The 20,182-nt window shown below is 42.0% G+C and overlaps 1 protein-coding gene across 2 annotated transcripts; it reads right to left on the minus strand.

Annotated features, from left to right (window-relative positions):
• Positions 1-226: 226 nt before the first annotated feature.
• Positions 227-19,631, minus strand: LOC133417146 (adhesion G-protein coupled receptor F1-like). Of its 2 annotated transcripts, XM_061704675.1 has the most exons (20): positions 19,478-19,631; positions 19,202-19,369; positions 18,489-18,524; positions 14,116-14,262; positions 13,845-14,006; positions 13,624-13,710; positions 12,668-12,697; positions 12,508-12,596; positions 12,368-12,429; positions 11,976-12,100; positions 11,624-11,839; positions 11,177-11,377; positions 7,225-7,359; positions 6,940-7,124; positions 6,458-6,634; positions 5,003-6,379; positions 3,551-3,592; positions 3,211-3,267; positions 3,059-3,119; positions 227-2,105 (listed from the first exon to the last, which is right to left on the minus strand). In XM_061704675.1, exons 5-20 carry the CDS (start codon positions 13,900-13,902, stop codon positions 2,053-2,055), a joined length of 2,955 nt encoding a protein of 984 aa, XP_061560659.1. In that variant the 5' UTR covers positions 13,903-14,006; positions 14,116-14,262; positions 18,489-18,524; positions 19,202-19,369; positions 19,478-19,631; the 3' UTR covers positions 227-2,052. The 2 variants fall into 2 exon arrangements, with proteins under 2 accessions (XP_061560659.1, XP_061560660.1); XM_061704676.1 differs by lacking the exons at positions 12,668-12,697; positions 13,624-13,710; positions 13,845-14,006; ... (2 more) ...; positions 19,202-19,369; positions 19,478-19,631 and adding an exon at positions 12,240-12,285 and having other exon boundaries at positions 12,508-12,535.
• Between the last annotated feature and the right edge of the window lie 551 nt (positions 19,632-20,182).

Raw genomic sequence — 20,182 nt, forward strand, 5'->3', positions numbered from 1 at the left:
TTTTGGGGGCATTTACATTCATATTCATTTCTCCCACTGCGCTCCCTGTCGAATATCTTGCTCAATTTTTTTACTTTCTTTTGTGTGTGTGTGTGTGTGTGTGTGTGTGTGTGTGTGTTAGCACTGCTAAGGCCCAACAAAATATCCTATGCTTAAGTCATAAAATGCATGCAACTGCAATTTTCTGAAGGACAAAAGCAATTTCAAAGCACAATTCATTGCTTGGGTTCAACATTTTAATCATCACGTACACATTAATTTACAAATACACTTCATTATCTATGTTTTTAATGATGTCTTGAATTAATTATTGAATCATTTGAACACGGAACATACTGTATCGCAACATAGTATAATATACTCCCTTAATGGAAGTATGTTAAATAACACTAACAGGTAAGACAGGAAAAATATACAAACGTGTACAATAGTGTTACACAAATGATGTCCTTGACTAACACAGTCAGTATATAACTGCTTCTGCACTAAAAATACATACACTACTCACAAAAAGTTCGGGATATTTGGCTTTCAGGTAAAATTTTAGGTTGAGTCTAAAATGCACTGTATACTGCGTATTACTCTTATTTTGACCAACTGTTCAATGTTCAGGTAGTTTTTGAACAACTTGCTCTTCTCTAACAAGGAGATGAACAGAAAAATACACAAAAAGTGTTTGATCCATGAATTGACCAATTACTTTCCTGGTTTAATTAGACTTGGTATTTAAACAGTCCTCTTCATCTCGCTCTTTACATTCAAGAGACCAAAATTTAACCTAATCAACAGTACCTCGCCATTACAAAGCTTCAAACGGGATGTTTCAGAGGACAGTGGCTATTGTGCTTAGAGTGTTGCTAATTTTGTCATTCAGCTCCTTGATAAAGAACAGAAAGATGTGCAAAATGTAGTGAAACATTGAAGTGATTGACCAGTGCATTCAAATGTTGAAAGAAGGTCAAATTAAGTCCACCTGTAAAGGTTGAAAGGCATTTTAGGTTAATCCTGAAATTTCACTCCAAAGCTGAGTATCCCTAACGTTTTGTGACTAAAGAATAATTCCGCAAAGTAGTAAAGCGTATTACAGAACGTTAAACATTTTAAAAGTAAGACAATCCTGAGCCTCTGTGACTTTTGTCAAGAGTTACCTGTTGTATTGTACATTTGATTAGAGGAAACATACTGTACACACTAAGTATAAGGTATAATTTATCACACATATATTTGTAAAGTGCTTCAAACAGCTTATGATAACGTTGTCTTGCAAGTGTATCAAACTTATTTAATGATATAAATCATGAAAACAGTGAATGCTTTTAAATTGCCTCCTGTCATGCTGTGATATTTATTCTTTAATAATTTTACTTCAACTGATAATCCTATGCCAGTCGTTGCAATGCACCTCCAGTAAATTCATGCAAATTCACTGACCTGTGTAGGATAATCAAAACTTTGCCTGGACAGGTCAGACAAAAGAAAAAGCCCTTCGCAAATTAATTACAATATTTTGGGTCTAATGTGTTATTAAATTAACAACTCTAACAATCACGTATCCATACAAAATCATCAATTATTTTCTGTGAGATTACGTCACCAACCAAAATGCAGAAGAAATATTTTGAGGACTATACCATTGGTTAATGATTTAAAGCAATTGGTAATTTAGCAATCCTTAGATACTTTGCAAACTTGACAGCAAAAAAAAAAAAAAAAAAAAAAGTTATCGTATCATTGCCACACGATTGCTTCTTTGTTCGTAAACCTGCCTACGATCATGCAGATAGAGTCCAATATTTAGAAACAAGTAACAGTGTTTGGGGTCTGTTTGGGACAAAGTAAATCCTAAATAGGTCACCAGTTTCAAGGCAATAGTACTCCTGTCAAATGTGTTTAGTTGATAGAGTCGTGGATGGAATTATAATAAGTAGACAACGGGACAGTAGTATTAAAGTACTTTAGCATTAGTGTAACAGCTTATCTCTGCGCATTCACACACTTTCTGGAAACAGTTTGTTGCTTGGTCAGCCTGAGCAGAGATGTTCGCAGGAGACATCAAGCATTGATCGCCTGAGATGAAGATAAATCTGATGACACGTTGTTGCCACCTGAAAAACATGAACAAAATGGATTCAATCCGTGACCAAACTGTAGCAAATGGCTAGATGCTACATCCTGGTTGCTGTCATATGTTGCTTTGTTTACTGGGTCATGTTGATCATCCCATCTTGACATAATTTGGTCCAAAGGGTTGGTGGGAAAGTCTTGAACTAAAATTGTCTCAGGGAAGGAGCAACATTACTGTGTTTGTTGGGACAGTTTACAGCTGCGTGCGTAGCTGGCAGAATCGGAATTAGTACTGCCAAATCAGAGCCAATGGTTCTCAGTGGGTTAAAAACTCTGGTTTTGGAGTGGCCTAGTCAATGCCTTGACTTGAATCCAAATGAAATGCTGTGGCTTGACCTTAAAAAGGCCGCTCATGCTTGAAAGCCTTCAAGAGTTGTTGAATTAAAACAATTCTGCAAGAAAGAGTGTGCCAAAATATCTCCACAGAGGTGTGAAAGACTCATTGTAAGTTTTGAAAACGCTCTATTTCAGTTGCTGCTGAGAGCGGCCCAAACAGTTATGATAACATTGTTGGAGAAAGTATCTGTGATCTGCTAACAAAATGTGGCCCAAACAGTTATTAGGTTTACGGGCGATTACTTGTTCACACAGGGTCAGGTAGCTCTGAATATATTTTTTTCCCCTTCATAAATAAAATCACCATTTAAAATCTGCATTTTATGTACTGTAAGCTCATATGGATGTGAAGCTAGTCAGTTTTTGGTGTTTCTGAGTATTCTGACCTGATATGTAAAATATAATGTAATCAGTGGATTCCCATGTTATTTGCGATGATACGACTGTAACTACCATTGGTAACTGACAACAGAGAGATGAATATGTGCTCAGAATGAGCTACAAAAATGTACAAACAAGGTTAAAAACCACTACAACTTAGGTTTTGTGCTTTATGAACATAGGAGGTATACCGCACACTTTTCAAAAGATGCTATACCTCTTCTTCCAAAGTTCTTCCATATCTGCCATCCACTTGATGAATTTGCAGAACTCGTCGTCTAAAAGAATTGACAAAACCACACATAAAAAACATTGTTGGAGAAAGGATCTGTGATCTGCTAACAAAATGTGGATGAGTTCTGTTCTTACCCTTGTCCCGCTTCCAGAACTTGTAGACGATTTGAAAACTGAAATTTCTGACCGGACCTGAAAAACGTTTATGCACACAAATTAGCATACTACTGTAAAATTCTAGGTCGATGATTCTGCGAGGAGTTATGACAAGTTTGTGACTTTTATACTCATTTGCTAATGTGTGTTACCAATAACACAATGAAGGAAATCTAAGCAAAGATAACATCAAAACTAGGACAGTTGTGAGACTGCTGAAATGCAGTCATTGTGATTGCCATGCTCATTTTAATTGTGCATAATTGCAGCACAAACACTCACACATAAATAGCCTTTTTTTCCTGTTAGAGGCACTTACCTTTTTGTCTAAGAGAGTTCCAAAAACTAATATGAAGAAACCCTATGTGAAGATAGAGAGAAATTTTAGAAAACAAGAAACATTTTTAGATGAACAATGTTGTGCATTGTAAAACATGCAACCACATCCACATGTATGTATGTTGACTCATCATACATTTAATATCAGAACTTGTTATGGCAGTTCTGAATTACCAATTTCGAAGGGACACTACACATTGATATTTATTTATTTTTCTTTTCTTTCCTTTTGATTTTTTATAACAGGATTGTTCAATTTGGTAAATCCAAGTGCTTAATGGAAAGCTAGCAAGGATGGATAAAATGAAGCCTCGTTGTCTTGGATCTTTCTCATGCTTGAAATCATAAAATTTCCTGTGTTTGGCAACTCTCATGAGATTTCATTTTAGTGGCTATAGGATTCTGCGAACAATTTTTTTATTTTTGTGTTTTTGTTTGCAATGCCACCACAGATGTACCAGTAATAGCGAATATTGGGAAAATGGTCCACGTTCCTCTCCTGTACCAGTAATAGCGAATATTGGGAAAATGGTCCACGTTCCTCTCCTTGCTAATTAATTCAATATTGTATGGCTAGAGCAACAAAATGGCGATATCATTATCAGAAAAACTAAATGAATGCTCCAAAATCAGCTCTGTTCCGAGTGTAGTAAATTACTGTGATATTCGCCTCCCAGTAATTCCCTTTACCACTACATCATGCCTCTGCGAGGTGTTAAAGTCAATGATAATAAGTTAATGATTGTACATAATTTGTTGTTTAACTGCACAGTGGTTACACATCTGCCCACTTACATTATAATTAAGAATGTTCTTAAATTGACTTAATATAGACAAGACTGAATAATAATAAAAAGTAAAACGAAAGAAAGTAACTTATGAACTGCATGCTTACACAACACTGCATACACATTTTTGTTCTCCACTTTCCATTACAGATACACACACAGCTCCTCTCACAAACATATAGTTGCATTATATATACACTTGTACGTATAATACACCTGGTCGCACAGAGCAACACTCGCACAAAAATCAACACACCGAGTCAAAGCTAGGATTGGTCCGCGACTGCATGACATCACGACAGAAAGCAGAGACTCCACTATAAAAGACTATGGCAGCAGACTTCCGGAGTCTTTTCACCTGGAGCTGTTCGAGCTGCGTGTGGAAGACCTTAGCGCTGAAGCTTCACCAACCTTGTAGTTTAGCTCTGTATTTTTGGCTCGAATAAATTGTTACACTTTTCATCCGGCCTGATCATTGAAAAATCACCTCGACCAGAATAAAAGAACCAGGTTATTAGAGGTTCGCACGGCCACCAGGCTTAAACCTGAGCCACTGCCTTCCTTTGTTCGTGAACCTCTAATAAAAAGAAACCATATAAAACACCCAAAAAATATATACATACAAAACAATAACAGAAACTCACCTGCAGAGAATTGAAGAAGGCGAAGGCTACATGGATTCCTAGATTAGTTGGGTCAATTAAGATTCCAACTCCAAGACTCCAAGTTATTCCAAAAAAGGGTGTGAGGATGGCCAAGCTCCGAATAATGACCACCAGGACATACTTCTCATCGTCTTGTGCAGTGCTTGTCATCCCCCGACTCTGCAGTATTTTTACTATCACCACAATTAGGATTACAATGTTTATAAACACAATGAGCAGTGCCGGGATCACAAATGCCAGCAGCGCTCGTGACCTTTCCCAATTTAGCCAGCAGATCACATTTTCTCGAATGTAAGCATTGTTCGGTGCTGTTACAGCAATCGTAATAACTGTGATAATCAGTGGGGCCCCATAGCCAAGAGAGTATCCAATAGCCATCATAGTGGTTTTAGAAAGTTCTCCACCAAAGACTCTGACTGAGCGGTAGAACAGCAACAGTGCAGACGCCAACATCCAGAAAAAGAGAGCGAGGTAAAAGAAATGGATGAAAAAGGTAGCAGCAGTGCATGCATCTGGATTCCTTTGATCACCTTCCGAGATACTTGCACCAATAATGAACCAAATGTTTGCAATCAGGAGAGACAGTGCAATGTTAACAATGGAAACATGGCGCAAGTGTGATGTGTTGCTCTTCCTAACTTTTTTCCATATAAATGCCTCAATAATGAGGCATATAACTAGGGATGCCATGGAAATACCGACGCCAATGTAGGTTATGAAATCCAACACACGTCTGTTTGGAACAAAGGGTGACATTAGCATTGAAAAGGAGGTTAGGTGGTCACACTGACATGTAACCGTTTCGTCATCTCTGTCAACTAGCTCGCAGCCTTCATCGTCCCATCCTCCAAGACCTTCAAAGAGAGTAAAGTTCCAGAACACACACTGAGGGTTCCCCAGAGTCTCATTTATAATGTCAAATGTGAAAGAGACATTGTCCACGGTGGTGTCAGACTGAACAAGTACGACTCTCCCATTGATTACCCTGCCTGTAGAGTTGTTTTCATCTCTTGGGGGAAGTACATTATCCAATGATTCAAAGGTTATCACAGTGAGGTTTGTTGGCCCACTAGACTCCTCTATGTCTATCTCCACTGTAGAATTAAAATCCCCATTGAAAGTGTTGGTGAATGTAGTTTTGTTCAAGAGAATCAAAGGTGTTTCAATGTTAAACGAGGCATTGATTAGCCTACTTGCTATACCCTCAAGACCAAACAACAATAATGAGCTGACACTCTCATTTCTGGGAGTGATGTTTCTTGTTTCTATGGTCTCAATGACTGCTTCAAGGTTGAGAATGTCCCATGATTCTCTTGCCTCGTCTCTAGTAAGGACATCAGTAGTGATAAGAATATCCTAAAGTAAAAGGGGAGAAAGAAAAACAGTCAATACTTATTTTAACATCTGTTGTTAGATCAGCAAGAAAACACATACCTCCATGGAGTCCTGACTTATCTCGATATTAAATGTTGTTACAAACGTTGCTACATTGTTGAGAATTGTAACAATGGCCTCAATATTGTTAGGAGATTCAGTCACTTGCTGACTTAGTTCAAGAGTGGTGATCCTGAGTTCTTCCAAGAAATCTGACAACGTCCCTTCAGTCAAAAACTGATTTTGCAAAGGGGAAAAAACAGTGTTACAATCAGTGCATGGCTCAAGGTTTCTACACACAACAGTGAAATTATCCAACTCAGCCAAATGTATCTAATGTTTCAACAAACTCAGATTTGTAGTTCATCGATCAAATGCAGTGTTTTATCATTTGTGATTTTACTGCCTTAATGGAAGTCCAGAAAACCCCTACTGGGGAAACAACTCCCATTGGTTCTCCAATAACGCAAATAGTCCTTGCAGTTTCAGTTGTGTGCCAAAGAAAAAAAAGAAACAAAAATCAAGCCAACCAGCTCACTCACCCCAGATTCAAAGATTAGTTGCGCAATCCTTTGGAGGGTGCAATTGTCTGCTCGATCTTCCCATTCTCCACTTTCCCTGCAAATGGCAGTCTTCTCTCCCACCTCATTTAGTTCACAAGTAGCTCTACCCGTATCATTTAAAAATCCATTTCCAAATACTGGATCAGCATCACATGTGAATGCACCTGGTAAGACAATACATGTTTACAAGTGAGAGAGAATGGTTAGAAAAAAGCCTGAACTGTATCATATTAAATGTGTTGTCATTGCTTGGTCAATACTTACCATCAGCCACTAACACCAATGTTAGAATCCGTTTGAATTGCAAAAAATCAATCACTTGACAAGTAATGTTTAATTCTTGGTTATCACAGTCTGCCTGTGTGATTGTTATCAGATGTCGGATTGCAGGGCCTGTTTCTAAACATGGACAAACAACACACAGCACTGTGAAAGTGATCACAATTATTTCCATAGTTAAGTAAATAAAATAAATAAATTCTAAAAGTGAATTTTGCTTTGTGAATTTTTGAAAATCCCTAATTCAGTAAAACCCACACAAGAACAAGAAAACTCCACACCACTGTTGTGTGACTGGTAGGGTTGGGGATCGAGAATTGAGAACCGGTTGGGAGGGGAAACGTAACTGTTGAAGCGTTCTGACTCAATTCTGAATCTTTAGCGAATGATCAATGAACAGCTAGCGTGCAGGCAGGGGCGGGACTTCATTAAACGTACTGCCATGTGATTTGCATTTCACCAGCGTTGTCATTCACTTTGACGAATGACCAATGAGCAGCCAGCGTCAGGCAGTGCCGTGCAGGCGGGGGAGGGACTTAAGTGAACTGGGTGATTCGTTCAGTGAACTGGTGTACTGAAGAATTGAAGAGTGATAAGTTCAGTGAACTGATGTACTGGTGTAATGAGCAACTGAAGAACTGAAGAGTGATTCGTTCATGGGAGGGACTTCAGTGAACTGAGTGATTCGTTCAATGTACTGGTGTACTGAGGAACATAAGAACTGAAGAAGTGAAGAGTGATTCGTTCATTGAACTTGTCATTCGCGATCCATGAGACACGAATGATTCGTTCATTGAACTTCTTCGTTTGTGATCCTCTAAGGAACGATGTACTAGTGCGATGAGTGAATCGTTTGCGTAAGGAACAGCGCACTATGCAGTGAACGTACTCATGAGTGATTTTTAACCACAAGTCCAGACGTCCTTGTGGGGATAGCTTTCACTCGCAGCCGTTTGTTCAACCTAATGGCTAATGTTGAGTCAGTCAAGCACATGAAAACAAGCACACATATTTAAAATAAATGTAAATTAAAAATAAATGTATGTACGTACACAACATTCCCTCTGTCTCCAATGCAATTATTAAAGCTTTTTATTTCATATTATTATTAATAACACAGGATGTGCTCGAGTTATGACGCACTCGACCTACGACATTTCGACTTTACGACGCCCGTGCCTCGTCCGCCATTTTGTCCCAGCACCATAGTGTTTCTGCTTAGCTAGTGCATAGCTCTTAGTTGTTTTTGCGGCGGGAGTATCTTTGTGTTACTTTTTATAATAAATAGTACAGTGGAAGATCCAGAAGACCGATATATAATTATACAGGCTACAATATTTAACAAGCTTTTCACAATTGCCAATCTATATGCTCCAAATAAAGATGATCCAGCCTTTTTTCACATGCTCTTTTCACACTTGTTAAAGTTGTCAGCCAATTCTACAATTATTATGGTAGGTGATTTTAACCTTACACTAAATCCCCTAATAGATCGCTCAAATCTCAAAAATAGCAATCAGCCAGAATGCTCCAGTATACTCGAGGAGTATATGGATAACTTTGGTCTCATTGACATATGGATGCTGAAAAATGGTACAAAAAGAGAATACATATTTTTCTCATCAGTTCACCGTTCTTTCGCAAGAATAGCTTTCATTCTTTCAAACAATTCGGCAGCTCAAAGAATTAGCCCCAAAATACATCCGATCATCATCAGCGACCAAGCACCAATCCAAAAGTTTAATCAAATTTCGGACCCCCACCAACATGGCGCTTCAACACGTCCCTTCTTCTCCTCTTGTCCCTGTTTGCTGTTCCAGAGTCTGTGGGGGCGGGACTTTATTTCACTCCTTCCTGATCTCGGGGGTGGGGGGGGAACCACTGGGGTGACCTCCTGGGGAGTAATGGTGGTGTGATGGTGACTCGCCCATGTTCCGTGGGTGCTGGGGCGGTGCCGGCTTGCACCCGCTTGGGTCCCCCGCTCTGGCTGCTGGTTGGAGGAGTGGGACTCTCCTGTCGCTCCTCGGGCCTGCTTCCTGCTCTTCTCTCCGTTCCTTGCGTGCCGCTGCGGTCGCTTCTTCCTTTTCCCGTGCGGGAGACGGGTGGTCCCCTGCGGGCTGTGGGTCCTACCGTGGGGTTCTTTTCCCTGCCTGATTTGGGGTGGGGAGGTGTGGGTGTCTGTGTCTGTGCTGTTTCCCGGTCCGTGCGCTTTGGCCCTCGGCCCTGCCTGCCCCCCTGGATTTTAAATGCATCACACACACTCCCCATGTTTTAATGCACCACATACACCTATCTCTGGGGGGCCGTGGGTCGTAGGTGGGGGGGTTTGGCTGTTAGGCAGTAGTGCCTGGCAGCACTGCCTCCACTCCCTCGGCTCACTGACATCTCCAGATTTTAATGCACCATACCACTTGGGGGGGCACTGATACACGGGGTAGGGCCAATGACTGCCAGTCAGGGACCTGGCAGTCATAGTAACAGGGGGGAGGTGGGTCTCACTTACTTGCATGGCGGTGCACCCGAGGCCGGGCCACCCGGGCTGGATGACTGCTTGGTGTTCGGGCTGACCTATCATGGCCCGCGGCTGCTCCTTGGGTTCCTCCCCTTATCATTCCCCTGTTGGGTGCCCCTATTCGCCCTCCTTTCCAACAAACAAGCGACACTCTCCCGCCCTTGGGCTGGGCGGGGACTGGCTGCATCGCGGGCCCTGCGGGTTAGGGGGGGCGTCTAGCTCTCCTGGGGATGGTGGTGGTGTGTGTTCGGCGGTGGTGTAGGGTGGGGTGGTTGGCTGGGGGGGTGGCATTGGGTGCTTGCGGCCCCCACTGGGTGGCCGGTTGTTGGGGCGCCTCGGTGGGGCCGGTGGACCGCCCTGGGTCCCTCGGTGTGGGACGTGTCCCATCCACCGGGCTGCTCTCGGGTGGACCCCTGGGCCTGATCCCGCCCCTCGATTGATTGGGTGGGGTCCTCAGCCGCCGCGGTGCGGCCACAGCAATTACAGAACATTCTGTCAGTTACATAATTAATACCACCACACTTCAGTTGTACCGCCGGCATGACGACCCTTGTCCTGCATGCTTCTTCTCCTGTCCTTGTCCTGTTCTATCTTGTCCTGTCCTTCCCTCACAGGGTGTAGCACTACAGCCCCATTCAACACTCATATTTAATGTTTCATTGTAGATAATGTAATGATTTACTTCTCTCATCTTGTTTACAATTAGTGCTTTGTCTTTTGTCTTTGTTTCTCTCTCCCCTCTAGAAACTTTGTTCTGTTCGACTGATCGACTCTGATTCTCAATAAACTTAAATTATAATACTAAGAAACCACAGCGGAAGCTTAAAAACTCCACTGTGACACAGTAAAATTCGGTATAAAAGGGATACAGATATTCCAATCTGCTTGACCTAACAGCCGAACAGGACAAAAAAAATAAACCATTGGACTTGATGAAACAGTCCCAAATAACGATTTTAACAATGCTATATTTAACTTTTAGCTGAAACATTAATTAATGAATATTACATCAATTGGGTTAGTTCCACACACATTGCCTTTCAGTTCATAGGTTTGATATTGATACTGGTTATAAAGAACCTTGAATCAAATTTGGGCTCCTAAGGAAATGGATGTTCATAATTTGGACACCCTTTATTTAAACCATGCAAACTTCCACCCTAAAAGAATCGGAATCAATAATCGTTTGGAACCTGAATCAGGACTGGAATCGCTCAAATTCAAACGATGCCCAAACCTTGTGATTGGTCAAGTATTTTCTCATTTTCTTGTTGTTTTCTAACAACAAGATGCCTATTCAAAAGATACAAATTCACTATAACTCACAATTTGGCAAGGCTAACAATAATTTTGGGCTAAACCGTAGATCTGCATAACTTTACAAATGCAAGACATAATTTTGATGCTTTTCTGTTTTAGTTTTACCTGCATTTGGGATGTCTTTAAACTCCACCTGGTAGGGGTCCTGGACAGTGCACTCTAGTGACACTTGCTGCCCAACATCACACAAGATAGTGTTTTGGAGGGGAACCATCTGGATTGTGGGTGTTTCCAAAAGACTGAGTATTTCATTAGAGTCCTGTCGGAAACTTGAATTCTGATCAAACAGCTGACATTGATAGCGTCCTGTAATGAAATTGTTTTGCAAATTAAAATTAAGACTTCATTACCAACTACCAAGTATTCCAACAATTGTTAGATTACAATAAAGGGAAATGGATTTCAAACAGTGTATAAAGGGTTAGGTCGAGTTGCTTTTCCTCAATTTTCCCCAGAAAAGATTACAACTGTGCAGTAGTCTCATATACATTTTATTGAATATTTATTTCGAAAGACCATGTACTAATATAAAGTACTTCAAGTGATTCTTACCATTGTCAGTGGAAAAATAATTTGTGATCGTAAGTGTTGGCACTCCATTAACTTGTGAAAAGCTGTGTCGATCGTCTTCATTTATTAAAACACCATCACGTGTCCACTCTGACAAGGTGATACGAAACTCTAGCTCTTCTGGTGGCGGGCCACATGTCACACTCAAAGTGTCGTCGAAAAATAAAACATCTGGTTGAAATATTAAGTCTCTACGGCCTTTAATGGAAAACAATACAAAGAGTGGACAATTATTTTTCTGCAGAAAATTTTCTAGACAAATAGGCTTAATAGTGAGATGATATTAAAACGTCTCTAAGGTTGTTCCAATGAGAACATTATTAAAGTTACTTACTCTCAAATACCATAGGAAATGTGTTTCTCAGGTCATTGAATAATGCCACTAGAAGTGCATCAACAGCTGGGTCTTGAATTGGAGTATTTGCAGTAATTTCAAAGTCACCAATGGTGCTACCATTCCTATATCAAACATTTCAAAACAGAATAAGCATTACAGGGGAACTTGATGGTAGACCTTTAAAAGAGGTCTAATGTTGCTTCATCTCAGAAAATGTTTACATTCTTGTTTGTTGTTTGAGTACACAGTGACTGAAGATACCTTTTGTTAAAATCATGAAACAAAGGACAAAAAGGCTTGCATTGTACTGTAGGCACAGTAAGGACAGGTAGGTAAGTTAAATCATTGTAAAAAGCTTAACAAATATCAAATTAAAGAATTAAATCTACCTGAAGCCTGAAAGATTCGCTGATAGTAGACCTGGGATATGGATCGCAGATTGTGTTTCAATCTGTTTGAGATGGTGAGCACATCCAACGTGAGTTAAATAATTACAGCAATCATAACAATTGTGAGCATTCTTACTTACAGAACCTAAACATCTCTGGTGAACTTCATTATTTATATTGTTGTATAATTCGTCAAATTCGATCCCCATTGTGAACGACAACGACCTCTCTAAAATAAAAAGAGACCTCATTAGTACAAATTAGAATTAAGAAAAGAGTCATTGTGTGTAACTTATTTACCGTCTATTGTCAGGGTTGTACGAGTTATACCTAAAAAATTAATGGAAGAACAAAGTTGAATCAGAAGTGTTCAAACATTCCAATAGCCTTTCGCTAATCTAACTCAAGTAGTGTACAAATGTCTTAGCAAGAGTAAAGAAAAAGAAAAAGTTGTCAAACATTGTGCCATTTTAATTGCTAAGGATATTATGGTATATCAGATACAACTGATATATATCACTTACTGTGTACAATATACTCCATTTCCAAAAGTATTGGGATAACTGAGACAATTTGGATTTGCTGTCAACTGGACACATTTGAGTTTGACATCAAAACACAAATGTAAAAGAAATCATGCTTGTGCAATGACTCTCTCAGCCTTACCATTGCTTGTTTGTTTTTTGCCCAGAGACAGATCTCACACAGTGTTCATGTTGGTTACATCTTTAACTATTAAAAAAAGTTGGCAGGCGAAATTCAAAATCTGAAACTAAGTGAAGACATTCAGTGCTATTTATAGTTTGAATAATCAATGTAATAGGATATACCTGGGCAACAAGCACATCTATCAGGCACGTTTGAATTATTTTGTTGACTTATGCAAATTCCTGGAAATAAAAGCTTTAATGTTTATCACTTGTGTCATAGAGATCTTTTCAAGTCTAACGCAAATGTTTTCAATTTATCGCAAAAAAATAAAGGAATTGGCCTCACTGTTCCAATAATTCTGAAGGGTAGAGTACTTCTGTCTACAACTTTATACAATAATTTGAGTTAGCTAAAGACTCATTCGACATATTTCATGTTTGGTGCCGAAGAACGTAAGACGTATTTGAAGACTTATTTGGAGAGCAATTTAAAATGCTGCTATCTATCTTATTTCATACTGTTAGCTCCATGTGAATGTAATTGGACTGAGAGTTTAGTTCTTAGATGAAAGAATGTAAGAGTTGTATATGTCTCAGATACTTCACTTTCTGTTGGTGGTGATGTTGTTGTTGTTGTTGTTGTTGTTGTTGTTGTTGTTGTTGTTGTTGTTGTTGGACATGTGGTGATGATATCTGTGGAGCAAAATTAAAAGTTGTGTTTATTCGCAGTATACAAATACATGGTCATTACATGATAATTACTAACAAACTTAATAGTGAATTTGTTGTTCATATTCTGAAACAGGAGTCGGAGTAGCTGCACTTACTTAATTCACAATACTGGCCATCTGGAGGAATTCCATTTATGCAGTCGCAGGTTTGCATACTGGCATTACTGCATGTACCATAAATCTCACAGATGTCACATGGCCATAGATATGGATCCTCACACTGACATTGCTCTTGTCCCTTAAAGTCTGAATAGCAGGCTGAAAAAAAATTATGCCACTACATTGACTAATAAAATATTGAAAAAACTCAAAGACTAGACTTTTTAGACAGATTACAGAAACAAATTAATGTTCAATACATTCTCACCTGTGGTCAAATTTAAGCTTGTCAGTATTAAATCAATTGTAATGTTGAAAGGTAAAGGGACATTTTCCACAGCTTTTCTTAGTTGAACAATGAGTTCCTCTGGCTCAGTGTTGAATGTGGTTATGGTGAGAAGAGTGTCCACTGAAGCTAAGGAGGAACACAGAAAAACAATTTACATCAAGTGTAGTATTCATGAGAGTGTTAACATCATTTTACATAGAGTTCAGATATTAGGTGAATGAATGTAAGAGTTTTACCGGAATTTCTCGTGTATAATGTGCATTTTTCACCGCCAAAAATTGTCAAAAGTCAATCGTGTCCATTTTACATTGGTATCGGGGAAAATGGAAAAAAACTTTTACATTTCATAAATGTATACTGCCATCTAGTGGTTATGAAAAAGGTGTAGCCTACAACAATATGACAAAGGTACGTACGACTGCAAACCTGTACAGTTGTGCTCATAAGTTTACATACCCTGACAGAATTTGTGAAATATTTTTTAAAAATATGACTGAACAACAACCATCATTAATTTCTTTATGGTTATATTTTGTTAAATTATCATGCTTTTCTGAAATGTTTGACCGTTTAATTTGAATCCCATTAAAATAAAAATAAATGTGTTTTGCCTGGCCCTTCATGTTTTCCATCCACCCATCCATCATTTTCTCCCACTTATCCGAGGTCGGGTCACGGGGGCAGTCGCTTGAGCAGGGACGCCCAGACTTCCCTCTCCCCAGCCACTTCATGCAGCTCCGTCGGTGAGATCCCGAGGCATTTCCAGGCCAGCCGAGAGACGTAGTCTCCTGTCCTGGGTTGTCCCTGGGGTCTCCTTCCGGTGGGACGTGCCCGGAACACCTCACCAGGAAGGCGTCCGAGAGGCATCCGAATCAGATGCCCCAGCCACCTAATCTGGCTCCTCTCAATGTGGAGGAGCAGCGCCTCTACTCTGAGCTCCTACCAAGCTTCTCACCCTATCTCTACGGGAGGGGCCGAACACCCTGCGGAGGAAACTAATTTCGGCCACTTTTATCCAGGATCTCGTTCTTTCTGCCACGACCCACAGCTCGTGACCATAGGTGAGGGTAGGAACGTAGATCGACCGTTAAATTGAGGACTTCGCTTTCCGGCTTAGCTCCTTCTTAACCACAACAGACCGACACAAAGTCCACATCACTGCAGACGCTGCACCGATCCGCCTGTCAATCTCGCGTTCCATTCTTCCCTCACTCGTCAACAAGACTCCAAGATACTTGAACTCCTCCACTTGGGGGAGGATCTCATCCCTGACCTGGAGAGAGCACGCCACCCTTTTCCGAGTGAGGACCATGGTCTCAGATTTGGAGGTGCTGATTCTCATTCCAGCCACTTCACACTCGGCTGCGAACTGCTCCAGTGAGAGTTGGAGATCACGGCTTGATGAAGTCAACAGAACCACATCATCTGCAAAAAGCAGAGATGCAATTCTGAGGCCACCAAACTGGACCCCTTCTACGCATCGGCTGCGTCTAAAAATTCTGTCCATAAAAGTTATGAACAGAATCGGTGACAAAGGGCAGCCTAGGCGGAGTCCAACCATCACCGGAAACGAGTCTGAGTTACTGCCGTCAATGCGGACCAAACTCTGACACCGGTCATACAGGGACCGAACAGCGTCAGGGCATTCGATACCCCATACTCCCAAAGCACCTCAAAAAAGACTCTCTCTGGTTGGGCGAACTCCCATGCACCCTAGAGGACCCTGCCGAGGGTGTAGAGCTGGTCTACTGTTCCACGGCCAGGACCAAAACCGCACTGCTCCTCCTGAATCTGAGATTTGACTTCCAAACGGACCCTCCTCTCCAACACCCCCGAATACACCTTACCAGGGAGGCTGAGGAGTTTGATCCCCCTGTAGTTGGAACACACCCTCCGGTCCCCAGTCTGCCAATCCAGAGGCACTGTCCCCGATGTCCACGCGATGTTGCAGAGGCGTGTCAACCAGGACAGCCCCACAACATCCAGAGCCTTTAGGAACTCTGGGCGAATCTCATCCACCCGCAGGGCCCTGCCACCGAGGAGCTTTTTAACTACCTTGGTGACCTCAAACCCAGAGATAGGAGAGCCCGCCTCAGAGAACCCACACTCTGCTTCCTCATGGGAAGGCGTGTTGATGGAATTGAGGAGGTCTTCGTAGTGTTCTCTCCACCGACTTACAACGTCCCGAGTTGAGGTCAGCAGCGCCCCATCCCCATTATACACAGTGTTGGTGGTGCACTGCTTTCCTCTCCTGAGACGCCGGATGGTGGACCAGAATTTCCTCGAAGCCGTCCGGAAGTCTTTCTCCATGGCCTCACCGAACTCCTCCCATACCCAAGTTTTTGCTTCAGCGATCACCAGAGCTGCATTCCGCTTGGCCAGCCGGTAACCATCAGCTGCCTCAGGAGTCCCACAGGCCAAAAAGGCCCGATAGGACCCCCTTCTTCAGCTTGACGGCATCCCTCACCGTTGGTGTCCACCAACGGGTCGGCCGCCTCAGCAATGGAGGCGCGGAACATGGTCCACTCGGACTGGATGTCCCCCACCTCCCTTGGAACATGAGCAAAGTTCTGTCGGAGGTGGGAGTTGAAACTACTTCTGACAGGGGATTCCGCCAGACGTTCCCAGCAGAACCTCACAATACGTTTGGGCCTGCCACGTCGGACCGGCATCTTCCGCCACCATCGGAGCCAACTCACCACCAGGTGGTGATCAGTTGACAGCTCCGCCCCTCTCTTCACTCGAGTGTCCAAGACATGCGGCCGCAAGTCCGATGACACGACCACAAAGTCGATCATCGAACTGCGACCTAGGGTGTAACTCGGCGCCTCTCACCGTGGGCAACTCCAGAGTGGAAGAGAGTCCAACCCCTCTCGAGAGGACTGGTACCAGAGCCCAAGCTGTGTGTGGAGGCGAGTCCGACTATATCTAGTCAGAACTTCTCGACCTCACACACCAGCTCGGGCTCCTTCCCTGCCAGAGAGGTGACATTCCACGTCCCTAGAGCCAGCTTCTGTAGCCGGGATTCGGATCGCCAAGGTCCCCGCCTTCGGCCACCGCCCAGCTCAAACTGCACCCGACACCTGAGGCCCCTCACACAGGTGGTAAGCCCATGGGAAGGGGGACCCACGTTACCCTTTCGGGCTGTGCCCGGCCGGGCCCCATGGGTGCAGACCCAGCCACCAGGCGCTTGCCTTCAAGCCCCAACACCAGGCCTGGCTCCAGTGGGGGGCCCCGGTGACCCGCGTCCGGGCAAGGGAAAACGAAGTCCATTGTTTGTCATCATCATTAGGGGTCTTTGAGCCGTGGTTTGTCTTGTCCCTCACCAAGGACCTGTTTGTCATGGGTGACCCAGCCAAGGGCATAAAGCCCAAGACAACTTAGCTCGTAGGATCACTGGGACACACAAACCCCTCCACCATGACAAGGTGATGGCTCAAGGAGGGGGAACGGTGTCAAATCTTCCAAAATTCTTTAAAAAAAATAGCCATCAAATGTTCTCTAGAAATGTATTTGAACTTTTTCAGGGCGAATCCCTCTCCTGAGACAGCCCCCATGGAAGTGTTTGATGATCTTTTTCGAGCTGTGGAGACCAACACCTCAAAACTAGTATTACTACTTTACCTGGGGGCTGCCTTTGATACCGCCTATCAATATGTACTGCTAGATCGTCTTGAAACGTCGATATGTATTAGAGGTATATATATAGATATATATTGTGCGTGTGTGTGTATACACTCAATTGCTTGGTGTGAAGCCACTCCCTGATTGCTATAAATAACTCTTGGGAGGTCCCATGACTCCCTGACATGCATTCCTTTTCTATTGAGGTTCAGAATTTGCATAGACACTCCCACCGCAATCCAATTGAACAGCCGGGTCCACTACCCTTGTCCTGCTCTATTCCCCTCCTGTCCCTGTCCTGTCTTGTCTGTCTTACATTGTCCTGTTCTTCCCTCAAAGGGTCGAGCAATACTGCCCCGTACAATACTGGAATTGAATGTGAAATTGATGATGCGAAAAATTTTTGGTTTTGCTCATTTTTCTTACAAATAGTGTCCCCTGTCTATTTTTGTTTTTGTTTTTCTCTATCAGCTCCTTTTTCTTTCTGTCACTCCTCTTTAAAAATGTGTTCTGTCCAACTGAAATGCTAAATAAAGAATAAGAACCACAGTGGCAGTATAAGTGGCATTATAAAAAAAGTGGCAGTATAAAAAAAAGTGTTACAGCTGAAGAGCACAGGTTAAACTTAAACTGTGCAGGTTCTATAACACTGATACGTTAGTCCTTAAAATTGCGTTCAAAGAAGATCTTACAAAAAGTAACAGTTTTCAAACATCTTTATACAGTACCTTCTTTTAGTTGTGGTTGTGGACATGGGTTGATACCTGAAGAGTGAATTAGAAAAAGTATATTAGTATTAAAGTCACTGATGGTGTAGTGGTACACTCGCCTGACTTTGGTGCGGGCAGCATGGGTTCAGTTCCCACTCAGTGACGGTGTGACTGTGAGTGCGAATGGTTGTCCCTATCTGTATGTGCCCTGCGACTGACTGGCAATCAGTTCAGGGTGTAGTCCGCCTTTCGCCCGAAGTCAGCTGGGATAGGCTCCAGCGACCCACGACCCTAACCAGTATAAGCGGCGTTGAAAATGGATGGATGGATGGATATGAGTATAACTCTCTAAAATGCATCCAATTCGATGCAACCATCGACTTTATAAGGAGCTTGTCATCATTGGGATCGTGGGTGAGCTGGAGCATATGTCAGCTGTCTTTGGGTGACAAGTCTGGTAAATTCTGGATTGTTCACCAGCCAGTCAAAGGTTACTAAACGTAAAAAACTTGATAGTACCTGTCATTTGAATAAAACAATGTGTCAGAGCTGGCCTGGGAACAGCTAAGTGGAGCCGGAGGAGGTGGCCGGAGACAAGGAAGTCTTGGCATCCCAATTTAGACTGCTGCTCTCACAACCCCGATGATTAGAAGACAATGGATTGATGGACACCAGCCATGCTTGACTTTTATAGACTGTTGATTCAACAGTTTCATAAGAGCTGCACTTACCTGAGATTGGTTTACAGAACTGTCCAAACGGAGGGATGCCATTAATGCAGTCACAGGTGAATGTACTAGCATTGCTGCATGCACCATAGGTGTCACAGATGTCACATGACCAAGCAAAGGAATCTTCACAATGACACTCATGTCCTCCGGTAGACTTCAGATAGCAGCCTAAAAAGATATTGGTACCACAATATTAATAGTAACCTATTTAAAAACATACAATGACAATGGCCTCTATCATTTGTGTAGGAGACTGATGAACAAAGAAAATCTCACCTGTGGTCAAATTCCAGCTTGTCAGTCTTAAATTATCTGCTATCTCAAATGGCAAAGAGACGTTATCCACAGCATCCCTCAGTAGATTAATGATGTCTGATGGCTCAGTGTCGGCTGGAGTGTCCACCGTGAGGACAACGTCCACTGAAGGAGAGGAGCACCACAGGAGACAGGAAAAAACACTTTACCCCAAATGCAGCCATCATGACTTGATAAGCTATTTGTCTGCACTTCATCTCAAGATGAAGTTTTACACCTCATGGTACCTTTGCTATTTGAAAAGTAAGTTTGCTAACATGGGACACAAAATGCAGTCTTTTTGACTTTAAGACCAAATTGTCTAATCTTCTGCTTTCAATGAAGAAAAATATTTCCAAGTACCTAAACTGCTGAATTAAGATCAGAAGATTTAACCAAACCTGTCAAGACTGAATGAACACACCTAATATTGTTGAATCACTTGAAAATGTTAACGAAAAAAAGTAAAGAATATTTTGCTTCCATTTACTTGATTGCTATTTTAATTTCTTCAGCTTCTATGACATTAATACAATTATAGTCCTTAAAACTGCCTTCAAAGAATGTCTTACATCGTCATGGAACAGGAATCAACATTTTTTATACTGTACCTTCTTTTAGTTGTGCTGGTTGTGGTGATTCACATGTGTCGATATCTGAAGAGAAAAATTGGAAAAAAGATTTTAG

The sequence above is a fragment of the Phycodurus eques genome, chromosome 18, assembly GCF_024500275.1.
Source record: "Phycodurus eques isolate BA_2022a chromosome 18, UOR_Pequ_1.1, whole genome shotgun sequence".
In the NCBI taxonomy this organism is placed as follows: domain Eukaryota; kingdom Metazoa; phylum Chordata; class Actinopteri; order Syngnathiformes; family Syngnathidae; genus Phycodurus; species Phycodurus eques.

Bases quoted from the DNA above. Each gene is read 5' to 3' on its own strand.
- LOC133417146 (XM_061704675.1), bottom strand. From the start codon at position 13,902: ATGCAAACCTGCGACTGCATAAATGGAATTCCTCCAGATGGCCAGTAT. The intron at 12,430-12,507 runs GTAAGTAAGAAT...CATCTCAAACAG, and splicing joins ACCAGAGATGTTTAGGTTCT to ATTGAAACACAATCTGCGAT. The intron at 3,268-3,550 runs GTAAGTGCCTCT...AACGTTTTTCAG, and splicing joins GAACTCTCTTAGACAAAAAG to GTCCGGTCAGAAATTTCAGT.